Genomic DNA, 10,450 nt, shown 5'->3' with positions numbered 1-10,450 from the left:
ACACACAAGCCTTTGCCAGGTCATGGGTAATGGGTATTTAACAGTGCTTTCAGTAAGATTGAGTTGAGTTTCAGAACTTGGTATCACCACTATGCTGGTCTTTAAAAATTGCTTACATTGCATTGCAAGTCTGAGCCAGGGTACATAAATTTAACATTAAACGCTTGCCATTAGTGCTATTTTGGGCTCAATTCTGGAAGCAGTAAGTGCTTTCTGCAAGTCAGTGGAAGGTGTTCACTGTGTCCCATGGCAGTACACCAAAACACTGGGGAGATCCAAATGAGCTACATCAAAATTGTTGTTTTATTTAACAATCAAGTAAATCAATTAGGAGATCACCTAATGCATCACCTATTAGCTACATTAGGAAAACAAACAACAACAACAAAAACCAAATCCCAAACAAAACTCTTTATTTGGTTGTTTTAATTCTGAAATTGATAAACTATGCAAAAAGTGTCATATAATCATTTACAGAATGTGAGAAATTCGCCAGGTGCACAGATATTTAACAGTTTGATGGTAATTTAAAGGATTTCTATTATAAAATGTCACTTATGAACAACCTGCTCACATCTTTGCACTGCAAAGGGCTTTTATAGAGAACCTCTAACATATGCAGTCACTTTCCTATGTAAAAGAAAACTAACAAGAATTGCATCAACTCTAGCTCTTGCTCCCCACAAAACGTTGGCTGATTTTTACTTCTGCTTGACAAAATATGCCTGCACAAATGCTCCAGAAGCACTTATTAATATGGCTAGAAGGTCAGTTACTGCTGTACAGTTACACTAGCTCTTACTGTGGCACTGGCTGCTGCTCGTTCTCTTTCTTTAGCAATTTCCATCTCTATTTTGGCTTTGATTTTATTCCAGTCAACTTCCAGCTGCAAGAATAGAAAATGAGTACACAGAGGTCAACCAACATTGCACAGAGAGGTCAGGTAGCCATTCACTAGCAGTAGACTCTGCAGACTTTGTTGATCGTGATTCTTCAAGTATGACAATTTATAGTAATACAATGAATCAAAAGCACAGTTGAATTCTAAGCAAATGGATCTTTCCACCTTTAAGTTAAAAAAAAAAAAGTGCAATATTTTTTAAAGTACATCATTTCATCTGACAAAAAGACCCACCACGTTAGAACAGGAAAATAACTTGGATCAGCTAACATCTAACAAGTATCATGAAATCTGCCCTTAAGTCAGGACACAGCTCTTTATCAATAATATTTGCAGTATTTTGATTGGAGTTAAAGTTCACTAGGTAAATTGATGGCATATTACACTTGTTATTTGATATAACAGAAATCAGATTTCTGCTTGAAATACGTCTTCTACATCTAGAAGTGTTTCAGCTTTATTTACATTTTTCTCCAGCCTGCAGACAATCGTCATCTTCTGGCTGTACTCTATTTCAGTGAAACTTCAGACAACAGATACAGCTCAATACACACTGTGCAGCTGGGTGCAACAGTTGTCTTTGTTTCCAAAAATGCTTGACATGAAAACATGGATCATGGTGCACTTGAGTGACTACAGTAACATGTCCAAAACCTAGACAAAAATGTAGTTGCAAAGTTCAGTTTCACTGCTAGAAAATGAAGGCTGTCAAAGATGGATGGAGTAAAATATCTCAACTGCCGCCTAGGCAGTTTTCAGATCCTCTTAACCAAGCTGTGAAATAAGAAGAAAGATTCTCTGCTGGGGGAATATATGAATGCAACACCCATATTCTTATGTGTAAAGGATAATCCCCCAATTCAGGATGCATTTGCTGGGTCCAGGTGCTTTGGATCTGATGACTGAAATCTTTATGGAGCTCTAACAAAGAATGTGTTTGCTTTAACAGATGTCACACAGATGCTAAACATACCACAGAAAGGGCCAATTCTACCATCTAGCCCAGAGAGCTACTTGCCCGTGAAGCCAACAACCCTTGCCAGTGACACCTAGAAACTGCCAAGATATGGATTCTCAGCATACATATTAGGCTCATAGTGCCTTATATATAAAGATGTGAGATATAAAACTAAGCACATTGTTTAGATTCCATGTCTGATTGCAGATCAGTGGCCTCAGCTGCAGTACAGAAAAGAGTAAGACCTCCCTATCTAAGGCTGACGCAGTTTTTGGTGGTGAGATGGAAAGTGAAAGATTGTTCTTTTCCCCAGGAGGGAACAGCAACATGATTTCTTTCTCTTTGATGTCCTGATCACGTTCTTCTCAATTGCTGTTTGAATCTGACAGGCTGAATCTAAATTAAGAATTTAGACATCACGGTACCCGACAGCATCAAATTGACTTCATTAGGTAGGTTCCCTGCTAGCTTCAGATCCAGCAGACAAGAACACCAGAATGGAATATGTATGGAACATCCACAGTGGATATGGAATGCAACTCAAGGAACATCCTGCACTTGACACCCAATTTTCAAGACTGAATGCAAGGTGAACCCCCTTACACAGGCTCTGCTCACACCTTGACCCTGACTGCTTAGGAACCCTTCCAGCTTTCTGGATGATTTAAAGGTAGGACAGTATTACCAAAAAGGCTCTTTCAGAAGCATCAGGGGATTAACATGATTATTTGCTCAGCAATGGATCTCAGTGTGGTAGAAGACATAATTTCAGCTCAGCAGCTGAAAATGCTGCGTAATAACAGTCCTTGAAATCCACTGTTATTTTTCTACATTTCCTAGGTAAAGTACTGAAGAACTGTACTGTTCAATAAGTGGATAGATACAGTGCAGACTTTTGTTCTTGTTTATGATATGAAACATCCTCAGAAGCGCTAAAAGCTAATGACTTACATTAGAAATCAAGCTTTATTGAAAGTGTAATGGGCACTGTCCAATTAAGGGATCTCAGCTAGCAGCTAAGATGCATTTCCTGATCCATCAGCTACAGTGGATGAAAGGATGCACTGAAGTACATGTCTCTTTTTACAGGTGCACCCTCAGAGTGCTTAGGAACACCAAGTGGAAGAGCATAAAGGCTGCTGGATGAAATTGCTGTCTATGGTGCATATATAGTACCTCTTATAAGGGTTAGGCACAGAAGATACCCTGGTGAAATCTAAGGTGCGTTTAGCTTATGAACAATAAGATATCAGTCTTTAAGATCTGTGAGATACTGGTGCATTGAAATAACCTAATGATTATAAAGAGGCTTTCCAGAGGTTTAATAAATAATATATCTAGCTATTTATCATAGTTCACATTTAATACATATCTGGTTACCTTCAAAGTTTGTTATCGCTGCTATCCATAAAAGTATGTAAAAATGTTGTGAAGGCATTTGAGAGGTTTGCATCAGCCATTCTAAGCTCTAGCTCCCTGTTTATAGAAAACAACTGTGCCTTCATTTGCATAATCCTTGCCAGATACTAAATATATACATTCCATATCTGTGCCTTCAAATAAAACACATGCACAATGGTTACTAGCCAAGTAGCCACACACTGAGCTAAGAATTTGCACTGTCAGATGTAAAATCTTACGATTTGCATCCACAATCGAACTGAAGTAGGAAAACTGCAAAGCAATTCCACCGTAAAAATGGCTGCAAAGAACCATCTGACCTAAGGCTGTAGGAATACTTGGAATACAAGGAATACTTACACCTTCTGCATACTGCAAGAATCTTTTGTTTGTTTCTTTTTTACCAAAGTCCTCTAGGAACTTCTGTCGATAAGCCAGGACGGTGTCAACATGTGTCTTGTGCTTTACTGCTAGCTCTAATGCCCTGGAATAAAACAGAAGAGGGCTTGTCAGGCTATATAATGCTCTGGCACAACTACAATCACCAGGGTTTTACAAAACGATACGCTGAGCAGCGTTTCAGCTGCAGGCAAGGATTCCTAATCTACAGAGCCAAGTAGTTCCACATCAGTATCAATCACAGAAGGTTAAAAGAAGCCAATTGATGTGACTGTCTACTTTATGATGCATGCTATGAAAAATATCCAACATGTTGACAGCCTCATCACATCACTGGAACTCAGCAATAGGAGTCTTTATTGCAAAAAGCCAGAAAAGAATGCATGGAGTTCAGCATTCTCAATACAAGAGGCAAAATTAATCATTTTTAAGAACATTATTATAGTCATAAATTACTTCTGAAAATTGCAACCTGTGCACTTCAGTGCTGTGCAACCTGTGCTGTAAGTATATTGTATAGGAGGGAAAGATTAGCCACTGGACTAGTACCAGTGATCACCTTCATATCTGCTTTCATATGAATCACATAAGAAATAATGTTGGAAAAATGTGTTTTTTATGTCATACTAGGCATATTAGGCAACAGAATCCAAAACAGAGATACGTGAGGAAAGAAAACCTTTTGCCCCCAGTGATATGAGCACAACAGCACGGCAATTAGCAGCAAATGGCCCCAGATGATTCTTTCAGCAAACGTGTATTCTTGTTTAAAGGGGAAACTCCTACTCTGTTTTCTCATTCCTAATTCATATTTCATCCACCTACACAGTGCTGGGAGTCCGAACAGCCACATCCCTATTTTTAGCTACAAGACATTTCAAAACAGCTTTAGTTCTTCGAGGGTCACCAGCAGTGTGACGTATTGCTAAGGACCTTTCTATGTCAACAGTGTGAAAAAGGAAAACGTTATTTAAACATGACTCTAAGCATGTTTCAGAGTTTTATCACAGAATACTTTTATCTTCTAAATCTGATAGGAAAAAAAAAAGTTGTTTTACTTCTTGGGTTATTTAGCTTGGACAATTACAGATGGAAAATTATTGAGGAAACTCTCTGTAATAAAACAGTTGAACTAAGAAATGTACAGGTTCTCTTAGTAAGACTGCTTATGAACATACTGTATTTAAAGAAATAGTACCTATCCCAATTGTAGAGATTAATGTTGACTTGAATAGCCTGATAAATAAGGCCTGTTTGAAGGAGTAGGGTTTCAGCTTCTTGTATGTTTCCACTGAACAGCAGTATCTGAGCCATCCTTGACTCTTTCGATGGAAGATCTTTGATGGAATTGATGTACTGAACTTTGTCTATCTGTTAACAAGATGCACAATAAATTTAATGAGAGAAATCAATTAATTAAATCAGTTTTGCAACAGTTTAACTTTGAAACTGTTAAGTCCACTTCCTTACCTCACCAATTGATGCATAGGCGATTTCTGCAGTAGCCATGTCTTTGTTGGCAACTGCCATAGCAGCTAAACATGCCCACATGGTTTGATCCTGAAAGGAAAAAATACACAATTCCTAAAACTTCAAATATTTAGCATTATAGTAAGAATGGCTTCTCAACGGAAGCCCATCAGTCCTGAAAATAATGTACAGAAGTGCAATATTTCCCAGTATGCCATTCACTGCATTGTAGCCTCTTCATAGAAAGCCACTATTTAATTATTTCTCAGAAATCCCTCATTATAAAAACTTTGCTATTGTGATCAGCTGAGACTGACGGTGTGGCTGAAGGAATTGTTGGCTTTCAGCACCTCAGCCAGCAATGAACTCTTGCCACAGAATCATTTCATGACCTCATCATCAGTGTACCTACCATAATTGTGGAACTACAGTGGAAAACAAAGCACTGAGCAAGGTTGAAGCATTTTAACCTCATTCACACCAACCTCATTTTACAAATAACTACTGGGGCTGTGATACTGACAATTACCAATCGTTTATGGTAAGTGTACTACAAATGAAAGATAAAGGAAAAATTACTTGACGCTTGAACCCTCTGAAAAGTAAACAAATACTTTAAAAATTTGGGGTCCACCAGGATATTTTCAGTTTGTTTTATGTTTAGAATTAAGAATTATATTATATTTGAAATTCAAAATTCTAGTTCCCACTACTGAAAGGAAGCCAACTACTAAAGAGGCAACAGTCAAACTGGTGACAGAATGGAGTTATTTAGTGTAAAGAAGAGAAGGGAAACTGTTACAGCAGCCTTCTGGGATCTAAAAGAAGCCTACAAGAAACACGGAGAGGAACTCTACCAGGGAGTGAAGTGAGAAGACACTAAGGGGTAGCAGTTTTAAAACAAAAAAAAAATGTAGGTTTCGATCAGCTATGAGAAGGAAACGCTTCACCACGGGGGCAGTGAGGCCCTGGCACTGCTGCCTAGAAAAGCAGCAGCTGCCCACCCTTGAAAGTGCTCAAAGATGCTGGATGGGTCTTTGGGTAGCCTGGTCTGGTGGGAGGTGTCTCTGCCCATGGCAGGGGTTGGAACTTGGTGGTCTGTATGGTCCCTTCCAACCAAAACCAGCCTATGGTTCTATGAAACGAGGGAAAGGAGGCAGGATTTAGGGGGATTTTTCTTTGGCACTGTCAGACTCACCTCATCTGTTGCTGTTGTCTAAATACATACGAAAGAAAGCGAAGGAGAAAAAAAGAGTGAAATAGAATATGAAAAAGTACAAGACAAAGGTATGTGGAGATATAGAATAGTTTGAATCAGATACATTAAGACCTAAGACTTAAGCTTTTCACTAGCTTCTCTGAATACTTGTGTTTAATCCATCTGGACTTTGGTGGGAATACAAGTAAGAACTTTATAATTTTTCACTACCAGCCCTAAAATCATCAACAACAAAGTAGAATGGAAATAAGACCCAACATCTGATATGCAACCACCAATGTTAAAGTCATACTCAAAAACAATCTCACTCTCACGCTTTGCTTGTATCTGAATGTTGCTGATTATTAAAACTTACCTTGACAAAGCGACACAACCTGACAGCATCTTCCCACTTAGAGCTGCTAACGTACTCATGAAGAATGACAGGGTAAGGTGAAATATTAACGTGAATTAGTGAACCATCTGCTCTTCTGATTGTTATTTGATTTCCAACAAAATGTACAATCTGAGGGTTTTTGCTGAAATCACTGCAAAGAGAAGAAAGAGTCAGTTAACATTCACTTCTTTCATATTGAAAAGAATGTAAGAAATATAAAGAAATCTTTATTATTAAAATAACACCATGATTATACTTTATTTTTAAAGCATATAGAAATCTAAGCATCTAGTTACTCAACAGTTATGGCCATTTGGTAGCTGTACCGTTCCCTAAATATAAAATGACAGCTATGCTGACTGAAAGGAAAATACAAACAATTGTTCAAAGAACAAACTTAAACATAAAATATAAAATATTTTTGGGCTCCCATAACTCTTAGAAGGAAATTATGAATTTAGTTACTCTCTGTGAAGAATTTCCTATCGCATATACGTGCCGAAGTAAGTAAACACGATGAGACAGAAATAATGTTATCTGTGACCAGATATCTTCATTTCCAGCAGATACTTTAAACAGGTCAACTTTCTTTTTTTAAAATAACTAAGACATTATTTTGAGATATCTATTTAAATTTTGCTTCTGCATCAAGATAGTACACTCCTTTTAAACTGCACATTGTTACTTGAACTCCACAATTCTTTAAGGAATGAGCAAACTGGGTAAGATGTATAGTAATGTTACTGTCATCAAAAAGAATACATTACCTTGCATCTTTTTCATACAGAGTTTTTGTCAAAAGATCCTTATCTACATAGACAGTGTTGGGGTAGTACCAGACTGTAAAACGGGTATCCTGAATCCCACAGAGTAAGTTAGATGTGTCGTTCCAAGCCAACGTTTGAACCATTGTTCCTTAATTTAAAGATAACAGAGTAAGGTGAAGATCCAGAAGAACCTCCAAAATAAAAGTGCTCTTCTTCAAACTTTCCTAGAGGTACTTCATGGTCAGACCTCATTCTTACTGGATCACGAATCTGTCTACAGAATGTACTTTTAACTAAAAAGATCATAACATTTAGATTTCTTCTTACCTATTTTGACAATTTTCTGTTCCTTTCCAAACCTTTTAACTGAAGTAATGTAAAGGTCTCTGTTCTTATCAATAAAAGCTATTTTTCTTTCATTTGTAAGTCCTTTCTGGTCCAAAGCAATCTCCACAATTTCTGTCTGAAGAAGGAAATATTTGATTTTTATCTTGGAGATTTGTATTGTGGATTATGTGGTGCTCAAACAAATGAATGCTTAACAAAAATTAAGACAAGCGGATTGTTAAGGCACTTTTTAGGTGTAGGTGTCTTCTCTGTTGAATTAAGCATTATATCAATTGAATTTCACACAGACTAGAGCAAAACTACAGCAGAGAAGAGTTTAGGAATTTACTACAAGACTACAAAAAAATGGAAGTGGCAGTACAAAAGCAGCCTAAAAGATGAACGTTTACCTCCCTCTCTCTGGAGAGGCTGCCTGATTTTGTGTTTGGTTATAACAGAAGAATAAAGAAAAGCAAAACACAGTTCAGTCAATCATTTTTGAAGGAAAAAGAGTAAAAGCTCTGATGGAAGACAGACTTTCCACTTGTCTTCTTGCCTTCAGTAGAAATGACTGGAGTATATGCAAAGGAAGCTCAGCTGATCAGTTTTACTGCTTACTGAAACAATTCACACTTAGTTTCAGTCTGTCATGTGCACCTGAGAAACATGCTAGTGACTGAAGCCAACCTAGAATATATCCCTTGGTACATAAACACTGCATAGAGAATCTAATCTTTTAAAAATTTATTTTCTAAGAATCAACTAGAAATGTCAAATTGCTTCATATTAAGATTGTAAACCTTAATAGGTTATTAAACTCATTAACATTAGGAAAACCACTATTGATTATTAGTTTCAAAACAACAAAAGACTCTGTAGCCTTCACCTTACCTTATGGGTTAGAGATTTTCCATCTCCCAGTGGCTTGCCAGATATAGCATCAAATATATAGATAACTGGAGGAAAATAAATGGTTTATTAGTTAAAACCAACAGTTCTCCATAGATTTGAAAATCAGTTTCATTTATTTTCAGAGTATAATTTACAGTAATTCACTGTGTCCCTGTGTTGCCTTGAAAATAAGCAGAAAACCCCACAACATTTCTCCCTTATGAAGCTCTGCTGACATCATCCATATTTCTGGGATATAGAGTGAAGATTTTGTATCTGCAACCTACCTAAAAATAAAGTTTCTCTTTCTTCCCTTCTCTCTCTCTCTATATGTGTACGTGTGTGCTGTACACACAAAACCTTTTATACAAACTATGCATATGCACACATACCCCTACTGTGTGTGTGTGTGTGTGTGTGTGTGTAGACAGAGACACACAAACGTGTACATACAGCATGTGAATATGTACACAGAGACAGATGTGGGTATTCAAACCTAGAGAAATCAGTAACATCATAATGAACACCAGCTGTAACTTAAACACTTGATTCAGCACCGGTCTGTGGAAAACACAGATGTGAGAGCATTTCAGATGCTCGATAACACATCCCACCTGAGGTTTCAATTTGTTACCTGTAAGCACATGCCATAAGATGAACGTACACGCTCACTCCAAAGGATGGCGATGTTAACATGTTAATCCTGCTGTGTCTGTCTTTCACTAGGACGCAGGATGTTGGTTTGAGGTCGATGGTTATTTAGGCAGGAAAAAAAAGAAACTGCAAGAGCAGGTGTTCAGAAAGCACTGCTTGAGTTTGCAGAGGAGGAAAAGAGAGGGTTTTGCACAAGCGTTGCTCTTGGCAGCTGGTTAAACATACAAAAGAAAATGAAGTGTTCCTGAGAAGGGGTATTTTTCTCACTCAATTTTATGCATGACTCCCTGCATGACATTTATTTTGACCTGGCTATACAAACCAATTTCACTGCTACTGTAATAGCTGTAGGAAGTGAGATTAAAGTGGTAAAGAGAAAACTATTGCACCTAAAAGACAATTAAAATGGATTAACTTTTCACAAATAACTTAAGCCACAATGCTTATATGACATGTCAGAAAACAGGTGTTTGGGTGTAATCTCAACATCAATCACTTAGAACCTAAATCTGTTTTGTATCTATAAATGAAACATATAAGCAAAGGTTAATTTCTCTCTTTGATAATCCAGAGAAAGAGAACAGCTATGGCGTGCTTCTAACACAACACACGCTGCGCTTCCATGAGATAACTGCTTTTAACTAAGGCCAGCAGCTCCTTTCTGAGAAGCTCTCCTCCCTCCTCCAGCCTCCCTAGAGAATGAGGGAGGACACTAAGTGCAGAGGTGCATGTTTTTTTCTGGATTACTGGAAGAGGAGGAATACCCACTGAACTGCTCTGAAGTTACGCCTGGCTGTATGTTGGAGTCAGAGAGCTCACAGAGAGCTCCTTGCTGCGACGTGCAAACTGCTTCCTGCATCACACTCGGCCATCTCAGATATTTCTATAATGCACTGCATTATGAAAAACAGACCTGCCCTCAAAATAGGGCAAAGAAAAAAAAATGCATCTGCTAGGGTGAGTGCAGAAGAAGAAACAGGCTTAGATAAGCCACAGCTTCCTGTGCCAAGAATCTGTTTTCCCATGTGCTGGCATATTATAAGGCTTTTTACCGCTACGGGTGGGACTCATAGCTAGGATAGGAAAA

General features: G+C 37.9%; 1 protein-coding gene across 3 annotated transcripts in view; it reads right to left on the bottom strand.

The window, feature by feature from the left end:
• Positions 1-396: 396 nt before the first annotated feature.
• The window catches only part of IFT80 (intraflagellar transport 80), a 43,206-nt gene continuing 33,152 nt past the window's right edge, over positions 397-10,450 (bottom strand). For all 3 annotated transcript variants that reach the window (XM_085232576.1, XM_085232577.1, XM_085232578.1), the window contains 8 exons: positions 8,710-8,774; positions 7,819-7,954; positions 7,492-7,639; positions 6,704-6,875; positions 5,130-5,219; positions 4,858-5,030; positions 3,621-3,744; positions 397-886 (listed from right to left, as the gene is read on the bottom strand). In XM_085232576.1, the coding sequence (XP_085088702.1) occupies positions 773-886; positions 3,621-3,744; positions 4,858-5,030; positions 5,130-5,219; positions 6,704-6,875; positions 7,492-7,639; positions 7,819-7,954; positions 8,710-8,774 (1,022 nt within the window). In that variant the 3' untranslated portion in view covers positions 397-772. The remainder of the gene's footprint in view (positions 887-3,620; positions 3,745-4,857; positions 5,031-5,129; positions 5,220-6,703; positions 6,876-7,491; positions 7,640-7,818; positions 7,955-8,709; positions 8,775-10,450) is intronic.

The sequence above is a fragment of the Meleagris gallopavo genome, chromosome 11, assembly GCF_905368555.1.
Source record: "Meleagris gallopavo chromosome 11, MGAL_WU_HG_1.1, whole genome shotgun sequence".
Classification (NCBI taxonomy): Eukaryota; Metazoa; Chordata; class Aves; order Galliformes; family Phasianidae; genus Meleagris; species Meleagris gallopavo.
Note: the sequence above shows the minus strand (reverse complement) of the source record. Positions and strands in the feature narration are given on the sequence as shown.